Source organism: Chrysemys picta, chromosome 13 (assembly GCF_011386835.1).
Source record: "Chrysemys picta bellii isolate R12L10 chromosome 13, ASM1138683v2, whole genome shotgun sequence".
NCBI lineage: Eukaryota > Metazoa > Chordata > Testudines > Emydidae > Chrysemys > Chrysemys picta.
The window spans coordinates 38,936,698-38,958,159 of record NC_088803.1 but is presented as its reverse complement, the minus strand read 5'-3'; the positions used below and the strand labels follow the sequence as shown (position 1 = coordinate 38,958,159).

The 21,462-nt window shown below is 42.4% G+C and overlaps 1 protein-coding gene across 2 annotated transcripts in view; it reads left to right on the top strand.

Moving 5' to 3' along the window:
* Nucleotides 1-1,195: 1,195 nt before the first annotated feature.
* The window catches only part of B4GALT5 (beta-1,4-galactosyltransferase 5), a 63,365-nt gene continuing 43,098 nt past the window's right edge, over nt 1,196-21,462 (top strand). The window contains exons 1-2 of one of the 2 annotated variants that reach the window (XM_005286219.5): nt 1,331-1,470; nt 12,199-12,450. Coding sequence is in view for 1 of the 2 variants with exons in the window: in XM_005286217.5 (XP_005286274.1) it covers nt 1,344-1,470 (127 nt within the window). In the remaining variant the exon portion in view is untranslated. Of the gene's footprint in view, nt 1,471-12,198; nt 12,451-21,462 lie in introns of both variants that reach the window. The other variant, XM_005286217.5, reaches the window with a different exon arrangement.

The window sequence follows — 21,462 nt, the reverse complement described above, 5'->3', positions numbered from 1 at the left end:
GAAATTCACGACTGAGAGCATGTTGGGGCCATCTTGCTAGTTTTTACCAACAAGACTGGTAGAAGCCAAAGTGAGGCTGTAGACAGGCTGCTGGGGTCAGAATTACTGGACCAGGGCTGTCTAGCACACAGAAACTCAGGGTGTGATCTGCATTCTTGTAGACTCATTGTGAGTGTCCCAGGCTGGGAGCTCCAGCAGCAAAGCACTGTAAAGGCACTCAGTGTTGCCGGACAAGTGGTGACACAACCCCTCACTGCTCTGGATTGCACCCCTGGATCCTGACCGGACAGTGAAAGGAGGTAATCAGGAATAGCTAATAGTTAATTTGCTTTAAATTCACATCCTGCTTTATTCTGGATTAATTTTCATGCATACACTAACCAATGTAATAGGAAGGCAAAGAGCACACTTCTGTAGTGTGAGTAGAATTGAAGGGTAATTTGAAGATGCTGCAGTGCGAGAGGATAATTTTCAGCCAGTGTAGAGTGGGAGAGAAGGGTAGTTTGTAGATGTTTGTAGACATCCCATGGGTGTAAACCCAAGAGGAGCAGACACAGAAATGCGAGGGGGGGAAGAGGAGGATACGGTTCAGAGGCTCTCTGGGTATTGTAATGTGATTAGGGACAGAAGAGAATTGACAGATGGTACCTGGGAACTGCAGTAGGACTGGGAGGGGTGGGTAAATTGCAGATAATTCCTGAATGCTGTAGTGTGAGCATAGGGTAATGTGTAGACTCTCTCTAGGAGCTGAAGCAAGAGTGGGGGGATCTTTATAGAGGCTCTCTGGATGCTGGAGTGAGAGTGCAGGGCACTTAGCAGATGCCCCTGTAGTTTAGTGATAAGTGCTGCAAAGAGATACTCCCCTTGTTGTGAGTAGAAGGGTGTTTTCAGGGAGTCCCTGAGTTCTGCAGTGTAAACTGATTAGTTTGTGGACACCCGCTGGGTGTTTCAATATGAAACAAGGGGTGTTTGCAAATGGTTCCCAGTACTGCAGTGACGGTAGAAAGGACTTCGCAGATGATCCCTATTCATTCTGCAGTCTAGGCTGACAGGAGCTTGAGGCGTGTCTCTGTTCTGCAGTGTGGGCGGACGGGAAGTTGTGGCGGGTCCCTATTCTGCAGTGTCGCCGGAGCGGAGTTTGCAGACGGTCCCTGCGCTCCGCCGCCTCCCCTCGGGCCCCGCCCGCCCCGCGCGCCGGTGCCGTTCCGCGGGGGGAGCGCAGCCAGCTCCTCATTCATGCGGCGGGGCTGGGAGCTGGCGGCGGATCGGCCGTAGAGCGCGAGCCGCCCCCTCCCCGCCTGTGAGCGGCCCCGGGCTCGGGCAGGCGGATCGGACCGGGGGCCATGCGGTTGATCCGGGGGCCCCGCGGGGCCTGGCGGCTGCTGCCCCGACGCTCGCTGGTGGCCGTGCTCTTCCTCTTCTCGCTCTCCTCCTCCTTCCTCTACTTCGTCTATGTGGCGCCCGGCATCGGTGAGAGGCCGCGGGGGGCTCTGGGGGATGCGGCAGCTCCGCGCCGGATCCCGGGGCTGGGCGGAGGGGGCCCCTCGGCGCGCTGGGCTGGAGGTTCGCCTATGGCCCTGCCCGGCTCCCGCCTCCCGCGGGCGGGATCGGGCCCCCCGGAGCGGGCCGGGGCAGCGGCGGGCGGACCGGTGCCAGCCCCGCGTGATCCGCGCTAGCCAGAAACTTCCAGAGAGCCCGGCCCGGCGATCCGAGTCCCTGAATCCGCCTTCTTTGGCCAGGTTCTGACACCGCCCGGGGCTGGGCTGGCCGGCACCTGGCATCTGCGGGGGCGTGTGGCGTGAGCAGAGAGCCGGCTGTGTAGGGGGACAGCAGCGTCAGGCGGGGAGGGGGGTTCCCCCCGTAGCTTCTAGACGTCTTAGGGAAAGACCGCAGAAGGGGGTGGTCTCTGCTCGTACAGTTTTAGTCAGGGTTAGCTAATGGGGTAACAATGCAAGAAGGAGAGCGGGAAATGCTCCGCAATCCACCCTAGAACGTGGGGTGGTTTTTTTCAAAATAGAAAAATGACACAACCTCTATGTCCGGTGTATTCCCTCGTGCCAGGGGGCAGGGGAGAGCATTGGAAGAGGAAGCAAGTTTGTAAAGCCAATGAGCAATGACACCATTTTCCCTTTCAAACGGCAGTCAACCAAACAGCTATTAGCTTCAGAGGCACCTAGGCTGTGCAATTAGACCATTATACTAATTCAGTCGGGTGACTAGGGGTCTTACTGCTAACTCCTGAGTTATGAAAATGGTAACTGTTTGTTTTTAAAAAATCAAGAATGCTGTATTACCAAATGTTCTCAGGTTGATTAGTTTGACAAGTTTAGTTTCTAATCCAATACATGGTATACGAAGTATATCTTGTGAAAGAGTTAATTTACTACTTCAGAGACTGCATCACATCCTGATAAGCCCTTTTCTGAGAAAAGGAATCGGGGAATTTTCTTTCGGTTGTACATAAGCTGGTTCCACTGTCTAGTACAAACTATTGATCTGAAAATTCATGGTATGGTTTGCACCTTCTAATGTGAACAGATTAAAATCATGTTAGAAATGAAATGCAACTAGTGTGCTTACCTAGCAGTTCTGAGAGTGTCCTGGGTTGATGATTAAGCTTTCTATAGAGATCAGTTATATAAAGTTAGTATTTTCATCACCTTCAGCATACTTTAGAACACCCACTGTTTCTAACATGCACAACTGATCCATTTAGGGGTTTAGGTCCTGTTGGTATAATATGAAAACCGGAAGGAGGGAGATATGTTCCCTCTGTGTATTAAATTTAGTAGCTGTAAATTAATCCTTGGAGACTTCAGGTGTCTAATAGAGCATAGATGAACATGAACATAATTTTGTATTGTTAATCCATTATTTTCTTCTTTTTGGTTAACATGCAGTTTGGTTTCAGTGATTAAAAATATTTCTTCTATTGGCTTATAAGTAGATCATGAACTTTTTGATAACAGAATAAGGAAATCAAAAGAAGCCCATGTATAGAAAAACCTGTAATGCAAAGTATGTGTCCTGCATTATTCCAGCCTTGCAAAATTCTACTTTTCCTCTGATCTAGGACAAATATTTTTTTGATAATTCAGAATATATTATTCACTTATCAATCCACCTTACTAAAAGATGGGCTGGTAATTACACAATTTTCCAAGGCTGCATTACTTCTGTTCCAGTTTCTGAACTCTAGTTGAGTTTGAGCTCTCATTTATGGCCTGCTATGGGTTAAATTCCGAGGCCACTGATGATTTCCTGATTATTGGAGAGTTCACTGTAAATGAGTTAAGCATTATCAAAAAAGTGTTAATGATTTAAACTCCTTCCAACAGAAACCTTTTCCTCAGTCTTAGAATGTCTCAGTGTGAAGTGTATACTGTCTTTTAAGGAGCTAAAACTTCCCTCTTGCTGGTCAACCATGCATGGTGAAATGGGCAACCACACACCAAAATGCTATGGCTAGTAAAGTACACCAACAATGTTGTCTGAGTTCCATCAGAATCCTTTAATCTCCTGTCTTTTTTTTTTTTTTTTTAAACCTAATTCTTACCTGGGGCTTGGGTAGCACTGATGGCCTGTCTCTGTATTGTATCCACTGTAGAAATCTGCACAGCTACCTGGGAGTTTGGTATGCATGTTTACCAGCATGACTTTCTTGACTTGGCAACTAGATCTAATGCTTTAAGGGAGGGGAGTTCTGCAATCCTTGATAAATTATAACATCCCAAAATGACAATGTGGAAGCAATACAGAAGTACTATCTAGCTCTTATTTGAGGAGAGTCTGAAGTGATGAGGAAGGGCTTGAGGAAGGTTAATATTGCGGTGTCTCTAGTTCTTAGGTAACTGTGCTGTAGTTCTTAATAGCTCTTCTGCATGGGGAGTGAAGTAGAACTGTTGTAAACATTTTTATTCTGTAACTCTAACAATATTTGAACTATCTGAGGCTTTCTTAAGCAAAGGAATGAGTGTCTGTCCTAGTTCTAGCCCCTGTTGGATGCAGTCAGTCAGCTAAAGAATATAAAAGGTGGGGCTGATCTGCTGAATGTTTAATTAAATACACCTTTGTATTGTTTTGTATTGTTGTAGTCTGTATTTGAATAAAAATATAGGAGTAGAGTAACCTGCAGTCTTGACCACAAATTCTAGCTGGTTGGTGAATTCAGATTCTTTTAGGGAAGGGTTTGGGTTCTTTTCCTCTTGTTCTTGCTGTCTTTTCTGAAACGAATAAACTTTTTGTGTAGATGTTTCCAGGTTGCTTATTATGAGTGTTTAGACTTGGATTCCCAGTTTTCAACTAGGGAAAAGGGGAGTTCAGTCCAAAGAGCAGGGTTGCTCTAGGTTCATTTTTATCTTTTCTTTAGAGGAAGTGGAGGAACTCCTGACTTCTAGGGGGTGATTTCTGGGTTCTGCTTAGTGTGTACATGCACTACAAATTAGACTGCATCCATAAAGAGGATTTTAAGTGTACGGTGTTGCACATACAGTACTTGAGCTTTCTAAACGCCTTTGTTTGAAGTGCCAGCCATCTGTTTACATTAGACTATAGTTATTTCTCCTAGTGAGACCTATTATTGCAACATAGACTAAAACCCCCAAACCTCCAGCCCACCCTGTCCTTAGAGTTGCTTTGATTTGTGGAGGGAAGCATGTTCAGTGGTTCCACTCTAAACACTGCAAGAAAAAATGTTCAGCTCTAACATCCTGTATAGCTGTCTCCCCACTGGCAATTTGTAATTCAACAACACTAACTATGCCAGTGACTGTAGACAGAACTTGAGCTTCTTTACCTGCTCAGAGTAGGTCTGGGTGACACAGTAGTTAAAAAATACCAGCATCCAGTCTACACTGGTGCTTTCACTGTTAAACACCAGAGGAAATTTTTTGAAAATTCGGAGGTGTACAAGGCCTTACAAGATTGGGTCCAAACTGCTCACTTCTCTGGGGTGTTGAGAACCAATAATTCCTCTTGACCGCAAGGAGAGTCATGGGTTCTTAACTCCTCACAAACTAAATCTTCATGTCTGTTCAGGTTTAAAAATTTTATTAAGATGTTTAAAAAATAGTGAACAGAGTTTGGGCATAGAAGTTTCTGGTTATCAGGGAATAACATACAGATTATCGAGGGTGCAAAGTTTGGTTTAAGATAAGGTGGCATGAGGAATACATAATCTGCAATATCCCCGATTGGGGGTAAAAGGTTGATGGGTCTAGTACTGATCTAACTAGTTCAGTTGGGCAGGGTGTGATTTGTTTTGTAACTGAAATTGATTAAATCTGTACAACTCCATGTGTGGATAACTGTACAGGTATAAATGTGTCTTATGCTACTTTAGCTTATTTCCCTAAATTTACAGGAATAACCTACATCAGTGTAAGGGTACTTATACTGGTATAATTGCATCTCTCCTGGGAGGGGGAGGGTGTATGTGTGTGTGTTTACGCTGATTTGAAGCCAATATAGGTAAACAGTACAAAAACAACAAGGAGTCCGGTGGCACCTTAAAGGCTAACAGATTTATTTGGGCATAAGCTTTCGTGGGTAAAAAACCTCACTTCTTCAGATGCATGGAGTGAAAGTTACAGATGCAGGCATTATATAATGACACATAATGCCTGCATCTGTAACTTTCACTCCATGCATCTGAAGAAGTGAGGTTTTTTACCCACGAAAGCTTATGCCCAAATAAATCTGTTAGCCTTTAAGGTGCCACCGGACTCCTTGTTGTTTTTGTGGCTACAGACTAACACGGCTACCCCCCCGATACTTGACACCAGTACAAAAACTATGTAAACGCTGATCTGATCCTGCATCATCATTGTTGACTGGACCTGCTGGCCTCAACTGATCAAAACTGCAAACCTCTTACACTCTTTGAACCTGAGAGTTAATACTTGTTAATTCTTGATTTTAAAATTTAACTGCAGTGTTAGAGATATCATTATCCCTTTGTTGTTTTTTTGGTCTTAATTGCTTTGTCTCAAAAATAAGGAGCAATGAAGTTGGTTAATTCTACTTGGTCCTATACTTCTAGATTAGTGTTTCTCAACTGATGGATCATGACCCCCAAGGGGGGTCACAAAAGGCAATTGAGGGGGTCATGAGGCATTGAAAATTGTATTATTTAAAGCAAACAAAATTTTGTTTCCCCTCTCCCCTCATGCACTGACCCTTCAAGATCAAGTACTTTCTGTCAACCTTTTGAAACATGCACACAGATTAATTGTACAGGCTTATCATTATTTGTACATCTTTGACTTGTACAGTAAATGTGGGGAGTCCACAAAAATATTGGACTTTGAATAAAGGGCTGCCAATTCTAGAAAGGGTGAAAAACACTGTTCTAGATTAATTCCAAATTCTTGAGACAAAAAGAATAATTCATTGGCACTAATGAGGCTAATAAATGGCTAGCATCCTCAGGTACTGGACCAGATTTTGTAGAAAACAACAAAATTCTGCAAGTTGCCTACATTAAAGCAACACTTAATAGTTGATCACATTTTAAAACCACTGGTAAGGATACTCCTAATTCTAAAGGAGATGTAAGCCCATGTTTGAGGGGTGAGGGGGGGTAGTATTGCCAATTCCAGGATCAAAAACCGGAAAACAGTCTTGAAAGTCCTGTCTTTTGGGTAAGAGAGGTTGTTTTGCCCATCTTGGCAGCAGAGAAGCTGAGTGCCCACCCATATCTTAAGCTGTTATTCTGTCATCCATCACCATAGTATCTGAGAACATTCAAGGTAACATCAACAGAAATAGTGAAGTTCCTGAGGTATCTTCTCTTCCCCCTTTCCCCCCTTTTGGAGTGACAATGGGGGAGTCCACCTACCTGTCATCATCAACTCCATATGTGTGCAGGAAAGAGTTTTGATACTTTCTTCCCAAGTTAGTCTGGGTGGGGAGTCCTACCTGGCAGCAAGATAAAACTGTTAATGTAGTCTCTTGCTCTTTTGTGTAGCATGAGCTGAGGACCCCACTTCTGACAATGTGCGACCTCCTCCCTTCGAAACATCTTAGTGTTTATGGGATAACCCTCATGCGTCTGGGATACTAGGTGAATGGGTGCTTTAGAAATAAAGGTAAACCTACCCCCTTTCCCCTGCAACTAACTAGTCATTATCTGAGATGCAAGAATTACTTGAGAGAATTTGGTAGGATTTGATGTCTTCTCACCCTCAGCGCAAGGAGACACTATCCAGGAGATGCATTTCTCTCCTTTCTCCAACCCTTTGTCTCTTCCACCCCCAACCATGTTCTTTTCTCACATGTTACCTGGCTTCCTATAACTCTCTCTCCTGGTTGTTCCCTGGGATCTCTCTGGATGCTGCTGCCCTCAGTGTCCATTCCTTAGGCCTCCCCTTTTCCAGTTGCCAGAGAATCTTAAGATCTCAGTGTTCTAGCTCCCTTCCATTAAACAGAATGTTGGGTGATGCCTGTTTATGCTATGGCTAGCAGGAGTGCCGGATTCAACTGTAAATCCTCCAGCTGGCACCAGTGCACATGCAAATTAGGTGCACAGCTGTGCATATGTTAATGCAATAACGTTCTTGAAAATTTCACCATTTAGCCTTGACTGCTCTAAAGAATTCTAATTAAAATTTTCCACCATTGTCACTGGTTCAGCTGCACTGGTGTGAGCCATACTGGGGGACTTTGTGTAGATGGGCTGCTAGTACAATGTCATTTAGATTTGCTCCGATTAGATTTAATTGGGACAATGATGAAAAAACTTGGGCTGTCGAACTATTAAAAAAGATAATCACAATTAATCATGAGATTAAATAGTCACGAATAATCAGTTTTAATCACACAGTTAAACAATAATAGAATACCAATTTTAATTTATTATAAATCTTTTTGAATATTCTCTACATTTTCAAATATTGATTTAAATTACAACACAATACAAAGTGTACAGTGCTCACTTCATATTTTTGATTGCACTCTTTTTTTACAGTGCAAATGTATGTAATCTACAAGTCAAAGCATAAAGGGGCATATGAATTTTTAACATATCTGGCATGTAAATACCTTGCAAGTGTGCCATGTGAACATCTGTTCCCCCTTTCAAGTGATATTGTAAATAAGATGGGGCAGGATTATCCCCTGTAAATGTAAACAAATTTGTTTGTCTTAGCGATTAGCTGAACAAGAAGTAGGACTGAGTGGACTTGTAGGCTGTAAAGTTTTACATTGTTTTGTTTGAGTGCAGTTATGTAACACAAAAATTCTACATTTGTAAGTTGCACTTTCACGATAAAGAGATTGCACTATAGTACTTGTATGAGGTGAATTTTAAAAGTCTATTTTTTTACAGTGTAAATATTTGTAATACAAATATTAAGTGAGCACTATACACTTTGTATTCTGTGTTGTAATTGAAATCAAAATATTTGAAAATGTAGAAAAAAGTCCAAAAATATTTATAATAAATTTAAATTGGTATTCTATTATTAACAGTGCAATTAAAACTGCAATTTTTAAAATCTAGTTAATTTGTTTTGCATTAATTGCTTGAGTTAACTGTGATTAATTGCTTGTAAAATTTCCCTGGGCCTAGAGTAGACAAGGCTTCAGTTGGCATGTTCATTGACATTCTCCTGCATTAATAGGACAATTCACAATTCCTTGGTCCTATTTAAGCTTGTTGGTGTGTTTGCATGTTGACAGTTCCCATCACAACTAGAAGAGCTGTCTTTTTAGCATTGTCCTTTCCTTAAGCTATTTTGGAAATATCTCACTGGTACAGCTCAACCAATGAGAGTAACTGTGGGAGTGAACTTTAAGTGGCTGCCACCATTTTAGGCAGTGTCTAACCCTGCTGTGAACAGATCTGCACAACCATGGTTGTCTCTAGTGATAGACTCCAGGAACTCAATCTATTTAGCTTAATAAAGAGAAGGTTAAAGGGTGATTGATTACAGCCTGATGACATGGGGGAACAAATATTTGATACTGGGCTCTTCAGTCTAGCAGATAAATAATGTGATCCAGTGGCAAGAAGTTGAAGCCAGACAAATTCAGACTGGAAATAAGGTGTAAATTTGTAACAGCAAGGGTAATTAACCATTTTAACAATTGATGAAGGGTCATGGTGGATTTCTCGATCAGTGAATTTTAAATCAACGTTGGATGTTTTTCTACAAGGGATGCTCCAGGAATTATTTTTGGGAAGTTCTATGGCCTGTGTTATATAGGAGGTCAGACTAGATTATCACAATGGTCCTTTCTCGCCTTGGAATCTATGAATATGGTTTAAATGCTGACAGCTTGGCTAGCACTTACATTTTTGCTGTAATAGTGGGAAATCCTTAAAAGAACTTCAAGCCTATATTGTAGGCAAAGCCTAGGGAAATGAAAGGTCAAATTCTGTAGGAAACAGACAAACTTGTCACGTATCCATGGGGAACCTGACGTTCTTGGGATTTGGGTTTGACCCTGTTTTTTTCCTCTGAACCATGGGTAATGCCACCCTTTCCTGTTCTTGACAAAACATCCTTGCTCCTGAAACTGTCTACCCTCCTTAGCATCCTGCAAGCTAGAGCCTGCACAGAGTGAAAGAATGAATGTAAACACACCCAACCTCTAATTCTCCTTGGTACTTGAACAAAATACTCCTCTATGTGTGCGCACACGTGTTTAAATAAAATCTGCCTTCCCGGCCCAGAACTATTTACTTCTGCTGATTGCATAAATGCAGTGGATTTCCCCCAACCCCAAGAAGCCTGTGAATTTTAATGTTGTTCAGCTCTTCGGTTTCATTGTCTTGTTTCTGGTTTGGAAAGGGTTATTAGAGAGAATACCACATAACCATTAATTGCCTTTGTGCATTATGCCTCATGATAAACTGAGCACCACTATTAACATGGATTGGTTGTTAAAGACAGAGTTTCAAAGGCCCAAAGAGCTGTCATTTCATATCTGGGCTCCTTACTGAAACAGCAGTCTGTTTTTATTGACTTATGGTAAAACTACTCAGGGCAACAAATAGGTTAAAGGGATGCTATTGAGAATCATAGGACACGTTTTTGTTTACTTTCTTAGAACATGTCTTCTTTCAGTGTCTGGCTGATAACTTCAATAAGGGCTATAAAGCTAATGTGGTTTAAATCACAAAATGCAACTGCACTGGCTTTAACTGTGCTATAAACAAAAGAACCACACATCCATATACTTCAGTCTGTTCCCAAAGTTCTGAAAATAGGGTTTTCCAGCTTTGTTTCCAAGTCTATGCTTGGGTTCTCCAATTAAGAATAGTGCACAGTTTTACTAGGACACATGCCCAGAAGTAAATTTGTGTAAACTGCATACATACACAGAACCCAACACTGAAGCAGGGAGTTGTAAATCTATACAGAAACAACTCAAAAGCACAGATTTAGTTTGAGCTAAACAGTTTCATTTTAAGTTTTAATCTATATTGCACTGTGTGTTCCTTAACTATCACATTTTTTGGTTGCTTGTTGAGCCATTGCTGTAGAAATCTGTGTGGTTTTTTTATGCTATAGTCAAAGTGTGGTTAGTTTAGCTCTCCTAAAAATGTAGTCCTCTCTTGCCAATGCAGTTTTGAAACTTAACAGGAATTAGAAAGTTGGAATGTTATTCCCTATCTCAGTTCAAAGTAATAGCAGTGCTTTCACAAATCAATTGTAGAGTCAGTTACTGTTCATCTTGAGCATTTTCACCTTAAGTTAGGAATCTCCAGCAACTTGTTTTTGGTTCTCTTTCGGGATTGTTGCTACATTGCCCTGAATACTTAGGAAAACGGAGGCCTTCACACTGTAATTGTATACTGCCTTCTGTATTCCAGAAGTGTTTTCCTTCAGCTTTTACCTTTGACGAGAGGTTTTTTCTTTAAACCTGGGCTTGCATTGGGAGTCTCATTTGGCTGAACCTGGAAAATGAAGAGAAGCTAGATCATTGGGTTAAAAAAAGCCCTTTCTGTCTAGTAGAGTTGTAATTCACTTTGGTTTTACTTCTCCAAACTTAGTGGATAACAGATGCCTGCTCCAAACTCATCAGTGGGGACGCTGGTTATGGTAAAATAACAAAGAACTTGGTTTTGGCATGGTAGCAAAATTCTTGAGTGCATCTTTTTTTCTCTCCAGTGCTTAGACATTTTCTCTCAATAAACAGTAGTGCAATAAAAGGGAATCTAAAATTACACAACTGCTACTAATGTGTCATTCTACATATTGCTCTTAACCTGTTGTCCTTCCCTGTAAAATGTCTCACTTAATTGTTGTCAAATGTGATGGATACAGTTTAATTGTATAATGTATCATTTTGACAAATCTCAAATGCTCAGCAGTTAGTGGTGGAAATGTTACAATAAGGTGGTGAGGGAAGCTGGGCATAGCTGACAAGCCTTGGAGGGTTGTGGTGGTAAGCATTGACATTGGAAACAGCTCAAGAGCTATTAGCAGTGGGCAGTGTGGAAAAGGTGGATTGTAAATTGAGCTCTGTTTTACAATGGGAGACAATAAGGTGAGCAGAGTACTATAAAGAGGTGGTCAGGTTCAGCCCCCTTCAGAGATAGGTGGAGATGTGAAAGAAGAATACCAGAATTACTGCAGCAGAGAAAGAGGGATGGGCGTGAGAGACGTTGGTGATCGTTTCTTACTGGGGCGGGGAGGGGAGGGAAATCTCCAGGAAATGTACACAAGGCAAAATAAGTAATGAGGACACAAGCAATGCTTGAGCATCCTTTGCCTCATGGGCATCTGCCGCTCAGTCAGTAATTTTGTGTTAGTTTATTCTTCTGATTCACCATGGTCACAAATGTAGATCCAGATTAGTTGACTCCCAGGAGGTATAATTGATCACTACCTGCCCCTCTGAAAAGAGTTAAAATAAATAAGACCCCAAGCAAATCAAAGAAAAAGTGCTGTACCCCAAACAGTTTTTATACCCTGATAAAGGAACAGAACTAGATTTCCATGAAATCCACTGGGGATCTTACTTTTGCCAGATATCACTGTAATGGGCAACAGTACAAAACTCATAGACAGAATGCTTGAGTAGTTTTAAATGCTTGGTTTACCTAAGCATGCTGCTCAGTGGTAGAATTAAGAGTTAACAGATCTACTATGTTAAGCATGGCATGAGACTGACAGTAAACATGATGAATAATCACAGCTTTATGTCTTGGAGATTAATTTTAGGACTAAAGATGCTCTTCTCTTAAAGGAACATGCAACTAAGGAGACCTGCTTCAGCCATCTCTTACTATGGGGTACGAGAATTGTCTACACTACGGCCATGTTTAAACACAGTTATTACAAGCATTGCTTCTGCAGCCATTGTGTCTAATACCCAAGTGACAGAGGATGTCAGGGCTACAGCTCTCTCTCTCTCTCTTTCTTAACATGCGTTAGTTGGAAGCATTCTTTTTGGCAAGGCTAAAGACTTGCATGTTTGGATACCAGTCTCAATAAAAATGTAAGTTACTGTTTTTTTTATATGCCTGTTAGGTATCAGTTATGTTGAACAGTGTTATCTGACTTGGATTGCTGGTTTTAGTTATTTCTGTTGGGTGCTCAGTATTGTAGGGTTAAACATTTTAAAAATAGATATTCATTGTAGACAACTAAATATTGACAAATTTTATAAGTGCTTATGTACAAATGTTAGAAGTCTAAATACTAAGGTGGGCGAACTTGAGTGCCTGGTATTAAATGAAGATATTGATATAATAGGCATCACAGAAACTTGGTGGAACAATGATAATCAATGTGACACTGATACCAGCATACAGAATATATGGGGATGACAGAGTAGGTCACGCTGGTGTGGGAGTGGCACAATATGTGAAGGAAAGAAGTCAAATATAATAAAAATCTAAATGAATCAAACTGTACCATAGAATCTCTATGGATAGAAATCATATTCTTGAATAAGTGTACAGCAGTAAGAATATACTACTGACCACCTGATCAGGATGGTGACTGACTGTGAAATGCTCAGGGAGATTAGAGGGGCTACAAAAACAGAAACCCTCTAATAATGGGGTCTAAACTAGCTGTTATCACTCAAGAAAGAGATCTTGGAGTCATTGTGGCTAGTTCTCAGAAAACATTTGTTCAACATGCAGTGGCAGCCAAAAAAGCTAACAATGTTAGGAAACATTAGGAAAGGGATAGATGATAAAGCAGAAAATATCATAATGCCACTATATATTTCCATGGTACACCCCCACATCTTGAATACTGTGTGCGGTTCTGTTTACTTTTTTTTTTTTTTTTTTTTTTTTTTTGAGATGGGGTATTAGAATTAGAAAAGGTACACAGAAGGGCAACAATAATGATTAGGGGTATGGAACTGCTTCCATATGAGGAGAGATTAGAAATGCAGGGACTGTTCAGTTTGGAAAAGGGATGACTAAAGGGCGATATGATAAAGGTCTGTACAATCATGAATGATGGAGAGAAAATGAGTAAGGAAGTGTTATTTACCCCCTATAAAAAAAACACAAGAGCCAGAGGTCCCCCAATGATGACTGTAGGATTAAAACAATCATAAGGAAGTACTTCTTCACACAATGCACAGTCACTCTGTGGAACTCATTGCCAGGGGTTGTTGTGAAGGCCAAAAGTATAACTGGGTTCAAAACAGAGTTAGATAAGTTAATGGAGGATAGATCCATCATTGGCTATTAACCTAGATGGTCAGAGGTGCAACCACATACTCCCAGTGTTCCTAAACCTCTTGACTGGAAGAAGCTGGGATTGGAGGACAGAGGATGGATAATTTGATAAATTGTCCTGTTCTGTTCATTCCCTCTGAAGCATCTGGCGCTGGCCACTATAGGAAGACAGAATATGGGCTAGATGGACCGTTGGTCTGACCCAGAATGACCATTCTTTTGTTCTTTGCTGTATTCTCTCCATGAGGTGGAATTCATGCAGGCTAACAGAATAAGCCATAGTAGCTTCCTGTTTGGTGGGTTTTCTTGTAAAACAGTGATGTGGATCAAAGCTTTATCACAACAATATGTAGTGGCAAAGCCTTATATGGCATTGCTACTGTCCAGCCAGTTGTAGTGTTGTGCTTGACTCTCTGCTATTTGCAAAATGAATGAATAACCTGTAGAAATGTCATGGATTCAAAACATTGGTTGAATCCATCATAATTACTTCCAGAGATGCATGCCGAAATCAAATGTTGCTCACAATTAACAACAAACCAAATCGCTCTCCAACCAAACTAAACAAACATGGATTACTTTTTTCCTGGATGCTGCCAGATTTTGTCTTGAGTGGCCTGAGGAATCAACTTTCTGTATCTTCCATGAACAGTCTACCACAAGTAGTTCAACTCTGGAGATTGATCATAGGCACTGACTCCGTGGGTGCTATGGGGTTTGAGCACCCATGGGGAAAAAAATAGTGGTTGCTCAGCACCCACCAGCCACACCTGATTGGAGGTACCACTGAACAACTGTTTGGCGACTTGGGGAGGGGCTTGGGGGAAGGCTGAGAGCCACGAGGGCCTCGGGGAACTGGGGTAGGAAGAGGTGGAGTGGAGCACTCTTGGTGGGAGAGGGAGGGGGGAAGAAAAACTCAGTGCCTATGAGATTGATGCCCATCTATCTCTACCCGCCAGAGTGCTTTTTCCTAGCTGGATTCACTCAGGGTTTTTCCTCAATAGATTGAGTGGTGTAGCTGTGTTTTTATGGCGTCAGTGGATCCCTATGGGAGAACTCCAGCCTCCTATTTCTGAGGGAAGGAGAGGAATCACAGCTGTGGCCATTAATGCCTGAATAATAAGCTGTCTTGGAGGTTGAAAAACTAGAGCTGACAGCACGAAAAGCTGCAGTGTCAACCAGGGTCCTGGACAACTCAGGTGGCTACAGTTGTGGAGACAAAGGGTCTGGCAGCTGCTGACTTGTTTTCTGAGCCCATTGTCTGTCTTTTCCAGGTGGACTAATTATATTAACTCAGACAGCGTCTGAAGCAAACCCTAGAGACTAGGTCGGAAGGGAAAGGGAGATGAAACTATAGGGATCTATATGTGTGTGGCAACTTTTCCCGTATCAGTGCCGTAATGTAGGCAAAGTTTAACTTCCAAACAGAGCATGAATCTTTAAGAGCTAAGCAGTCTGAAATTTCTGAGGGTCTCAGTTGCTGAGCGGAAGTGGGTGGGTAGTAACAGTGGGATTTTTGAGGTGGAAAGGCCACCCGTGCCTACCTATAAATGTGTTACTATGACATGCATTTAGCTGATGTTTTATGGAATCTCTTATGGATTATTCCTCCAAGCGCAGTGCTTACACAGGTATTCAGATAGAGAAAATGCAATAGGGTTGTCTAAGGGCAGGATAAAAATAATTGTCACTGAACAATTTTACTCATAAAAGGCTCCTGTGTGTATAACTAATTTACTGATTAGACGGAGCTCCTTAGAAAGAGAGATGTTTCCATACCAGGTTTTCCATCTGGCTAGCTATACTTTGAACAGTGAAGCATTTGTGTGGTGATGATAATACTTGAACATCTTCCATATAAAGAGCTCAAAGTATTTTATGAATGGTAAAGTAATTCCTTCCTTAGAGACATCATGAAACTTATCTTTATTTGTACAGTAGGCTATTGAAACACAAAAAGATAAATTGTTCCCAAGACACACATGGTGGAGTGGAGAATAAACTCCAGAAGTTCTGACTGGGGTCAAGATGGTGATGTTGTCTATATGGCTCTTTTTGGACCTGTTGAACTAGCACACTTTACATTAAAGCTACAGATCCAGGAATCCTATAATTTCTTGGAACTTTCTGGAACTATTTTATTTTGTAGGCAAACACAGTCTGCCTCTGCTAGCTTTTGGGTCTGGCTTTTTGGTCTGTTTTCTAGTGCCTAGCACAATGGGCTTCTGGTTTTTTACCAGGGCTCTTAGGCACTATGATAATGCAAATAATAATTGAAGTGTGATGTAACTTCCCAAGCCGGGTATCCCTGGAGATACACAAATGAATCATAATCTGTTACTGGAATAGTCCCAGAAGCAATGAAAGGACTGTACATGTAATCAGTCCCCATAAAAAATGCCTCTGGAGTGTGTAGTTACTGCATAACATTCAAAAGGCAGAGAGACTGTGGCCCAACTTCAGTTATAATGAAGAATTTCCAGTTTTTTCTTTTTGTGATCATTTACATTTAATCTGAAAACAAACATGTTCTCATCCTCTGTTGGGATGTGTCTTAAAGGTCTTAGTCTCTGTCTAAAAACACCTACAGTCTGTGTGAAATAGAGTCAAATCTTGGCATGATTATCTTAGTTTTCATCTTTCTGAGGTAGATAAGCTGACTGGAACTGATATGATGTTTTTCCAATGGCACTTTAAGCTGAGGCTGTGTGGATGTTAAAGATCTGTCCTTAGCTACAGCCTGTCAGGATTACGTTATTTCCTTGAGTTAATTTAGGTAGTGTTGGATCTTTCAGCATTGTGGAAGTGGCAATCAGGTTCATGAAGGTCATGCTGCACTTTACAACCTTCCATTAGGCAGCCTACAGTTCGGGAAGTTTAACATGATCCTTTCAAAACTGAGAGAACCACCTTTAGAATCACTCTGAAACGGTGTTCTCTAGATTTTTACCTCATGGCAGCAGCTTCAGTATGTATGGTGCACATACTTGAGGTTTCAGGGATTGGGTGATGCTGCGGTACGCATCATAAGCCTAAGGTGTTGCTATGGACTCCTCAAGCAGACCTTCCAAAGGTGGTGTCAAATTCCACCTAATAAATCATCTTGCTAAGCTTTTGCTGCACCTGCATGCCCATCCACAAACACTGCTTCTAAAAAAAATCCTTAACTTTTTCATCTGGAGAGGATTAAAGATCTGAGAACATCCATCCAGCTCTTGAGTCATTTGATGCTATAGTAGTGCAGTAGGTCAAGAAATCTCCAAGAGAATCACGTTTAAATAGCTAGCTGCTTGCATCTCCTTGGTAGGCCTACAACTCCAAGCTCATGTTAAAGCTCATTGAGTCGGAGGAATTTCACTTCCCCAGCTAGCCTTCTGGAAGGGAACAAGTTGGAGGCCAGCAGGGCATCTGTGTAACTTTCAAAACACTATTGCTTGGATTGACCAAATCTACATTTTGCCCATCGCAATCTGTGTCTGGGTTACAAGTTCCCCAACGTTCCCAGCTCTATGAAATCAGTGTGTTCCAGTTGTGGTGATGGGGCGTTTGAGATATTTTGTGTGTTTTATTTTGTATGTTGTGCTAAGCTGTTCTCACTTTTCACCCCCTTTTTTGACTTGTTTATTGAAGTTTGTGGAGGTCACTTTTGTGTCCTCCTTGCTTGTGCAGAGTGGTTTTCTCTGGATTGTTGTTAGCTACTATGTTAATTTCTGAGCTGTAAACAGTGCTGGGGAATGATTAAATTGATCTTTTTTTATTTAAATTTTAAAAATTACAAATTATAGGAATTTGTAAACATCCTCTAAAAACAAAGGCCTAAATTACCAAACAATACAATGGAATGATAGTATGGGACAACTTTAGGATGACTGAAAATTTAATACTGAATACCTCTCTGGAGATTGTGGTTCCAAACTATAGAATAAATGTCTCTTCTGGGAGGACTATTCTTTCTTCTTCTGGTACATATTGTGTATGTACAAAGGCCTTGAAGTGTGGCTCTTCCTTGATGGGGGTGGGAAATTTCCTGGCAAGTAGTTGAGCAATTCTGATTTGGATTACAGAGCCCCTAGTATACAACGATAATTTATCATTTATCATGTGCTACCGAAACGGATACTGGTGTTGCATTACACCCCCATCTGTTTGCTGTTGACAGTGTCATGGCTTTGTAGCTTAGGATATGTCTACACTACAAGTGGCTGGCCCATGCCAACTGACTCAGGTGTAGACTTTTGGGTTTGGGGACTGTGCGAGGAAGGAGGGTTAAGCGAGCTCAGGCTGCATCCTGAGCCCAAACATCAACACCGCGATTAAACCTCCCTTTACCCCAAATCCCGTGAGCACGAGTCAGATGGCACAGGCCACCCGCAAGTGTCTAACTATAGTGTAGGCATTCAACAGAAGGACCAAGAACATACTGTGGATATGTTTAAATCTGTCAATAGGCAGTTGAATTTCTTTTCTTACAAGAAGAGATCTATAGGCCCCTATGAAAATTGGGAAGACTCAGTGGCTTACATAGACATGGCAATGACAACTTTGTATCAGCATGGAATTAGTTGTCTTCATTACTTCTTGTGCTAACCTGCTGTAGTGTTGCTGTGTGTCAACACCTGTCATGCTAAATGTCTAGGTGTAGGGCAAAGCAAGAAAAGTGTGTGTGTTAACATGCCCAAAGCACTTAGGAAAAAGGTACAAGACCTATAGAAGAACAAGAACGATAAAAAGCCTAAATGTAGTCACTGGGTAGTCAGGTGGTGATTGTGTCCTGCTTATGCACCCTGTGTTTGAGGGGAGCACCTGCTATTTCATTAGGGCCTTTTGGCTGAGATTATCATCTTGTTGCATATGAATAATGTACAAATGATGTATTTTGCTCATCTCTTTGGTAACGTTGATAATCTGCCATCTATTGTGACAAATGCCTGTGGATTTTTGGGATTGGGAGAGAATTGAAAGCAAAATCAAGATTGGTATTCTTTTTTTGTTTTTTGTTTTTTTTCTTCCCCAGCTGAAGGTATTGAATTGGCCAATAACAAACCAACTTTCTTGTATTTTTGTCTAATATTTTATTGCCAGTGGTAAATTTGGGGCTGACCTGCATTATTTCTTCCACAAGTTCCTGTAGTCTTCAGTGGCAGTCTTGCATGTGTTGCAGAATCCAGGACTTGGCCTCTAGAGTTGTAGTTTGTCATTCCCAAAAGGGAGCCTATTGCTGATGCATTCAGTGTTTCATGTGTGACCTTGAAGAAGGAAATGTGATTTTCTTCTATAGACCGCTTCTCCCTACATAAAACTAGTCTGTGTTCAAGACAGAGCTGTCTACAGTGTGGCTAATGCAGTGCCTCAAGCTCATGACCTAATGGGCTTCTTGGGCATGACTGGGAGGGAGAGCTGGGGATCATGAGCCTGGAAGGGGATTTAGTAGTAGAATTGAAGACAAATAGAGGAAAATAACTGTGTGGTGCCTCGTGCTGACATATAATGCAGTTAAAAATAGTCAAAACAGACATAAATCAAAATGGAAAAAGCCCAAATCAAAGCAGCATGACTTGATATGTAAGGAGTGGGCCACACCCAGGGCCAACTCCTGTTTTCAGTATTGAGGCTGATGCAGGGGAAATAAAGTCCTGTGGGCCCTCACAGCAGAGGTGCAGTCACCTGCTGATCAGAGGCACTGTGACAGGATCTCTAAAAGCTGGGTGATAACAGTATGTGTGTCCCATCACCCCTGGGTGTGACTCCAGACTGAAGTATCTAATATAGCCAGATTCCGAATGTGAAATGCTTAAATGGATGTAGCTTTGTCTTGTTCTGCAGTCATGTTTCTTCAGTGTTTTTCCAACTCACACCCTGCTGCCAGAGTCAATATTAATAATGCATGACTGTGTGTGTGTGTGTGTGTGTGCTTCCTTCCCAGCATCCCTTTCAGCTGCTGAGTCAGAGAAGTCTGTTACAGCAGCAGTCTCCAAAGCAGTGAAATCCCTCTGCAGTGCTGAAGTGCTGTAATTTATCATGCAGGGTTAGTTTCCAGGAAGCCCTTCCCCTTAGATACTCCAGCTGGAGATACAAATGCCAAAGGAACATTGCTGTTACACCAGCGGATGGTTAGAGAACCCTGCATACTATATGGGAGAGTTTCTCCAAGAAGAACTACTTTGTGTATCTGGTTAAAAGATACAAGTTAACTCCTTCTTTGTTTTAAAATTGTCCTTTGAAGTTTTTCTTTATGCCTGTCTGTAGGATTGTTCATCAGTTTGTGATGATCTCCCTCCCCCACCTGTGTTTATGGGCTCTTCAAGGTCATTGAGATTACAGAACCCACATAATAAGCTAAATTTGTTAAATAAATTTGAATCCTTTCAGTAGCTGTCAGAATGTGTCTGGCTGACAGCAGTAACCAGCATCAGTGCTGCAAATGCTGCGTAGAAGCTTGGATTTATTTCCATTTCTGAGCTCACATGATTAGACTCAGGCTAACTGGGTGTGGTTACTGCAAAGTGGGAGCAATATTTACGTAGCTGCAATATTTACACTTCATTGAAAAAGTACCTAGCATGCAGTTACATTCCCGAGGGCAAGTCCACACTACAAAATTAAGTCTACCTAAGGCCTTGGCTACACTTGCAGATGTACAGCGCTGTGAGTTAAATCTGACTTCGTGCAGCTGAGCAGGGAAAGCGCTGCAGTCTGTCCACACTGACAGCTGCCCAGCGCACTGTCGTGGCCACATTTGCGGCAATTGCAGCGCTGTTGGGAGCGGTGCATTATGGGCAGCTATCCCACAGAGCACCTTTTCCCATTCTGGCGTCGTGGGTTGTGGGAAGGGGGCGTGGGTGCGAGGGATTCTGGGTCCTGTCCCAATGCCCCGTGATGCATCGCTTCGCATCCCAGAAATCCCTTTGTTCCCGTCCACCTTTGGCGCCATCTTTCAACGGTTTCTGTGCAGCGCGATCTGTCTGCGGGAAATGGAGTCCGAACTGCTGAGGCGAATGCTGATGAGTCTCGCCAGCACGTCACATTTGGCTGTTGAACTATTCCTTAAGATCCAAAGTGACAGTGAGGGTGAGGAGTCCGACGATGCTATCGAGCCGCGTAACGCGTACGACACGAAATTGCTTGTGGCATTCACGGACATGCTCAGCACCGTGGAACGCCTTTTTTGGGCTCGGGAAACAAGCACCGAGTGGTGGGATCACATCGTCATGGAAGTCTGGGATGACGAGCAGTGGCTGCAGAACTTTCGGATGAGAAAAGCCACTTTCATGGGACTGTGTGAGGAGTTCGCCCCCACCCTGCGGCACAATGACACGAGATTGAGAGCTGCCCTGCCAGTGGAGAAGTGGGTGGCTATTGCAATCTGGAAGCTCGCAACTCCAGACAGCTACCGGTCGGTCGCAAACCAGTTTGGAGTGGGAAAGTCGACGGTTGGAATCGTGTTGATGCAAGTTTGCAAGGCCATTAATTGCATCCTACTCAGAAGAACCGTGACTCTGGGTAACGTGCAGGAAATAGTGGCTGGCTTTGCACAAATGGGGTTCCCTAACTGTGGAGGGGCGATAGATGGGACACACATTCCTATTCTGGCACCACCCCACCTAGGATCCGAGTACGTTAATGGGAAGGGGTATTTCTCTATGGTTCTCCAGGTGCTTGTGGATCACCGTGGGCGTTTCATTGACATTAACACAGGCTGGCCCGGAAAGGTGCATGACGCACGCATTTTTCGGAACACTTGGCTGTTGAGGAAGATGCAGGCCGGGACTTTTTTCCCAGAGCGGAAGATCACGGTAGGGGAAGTTGAA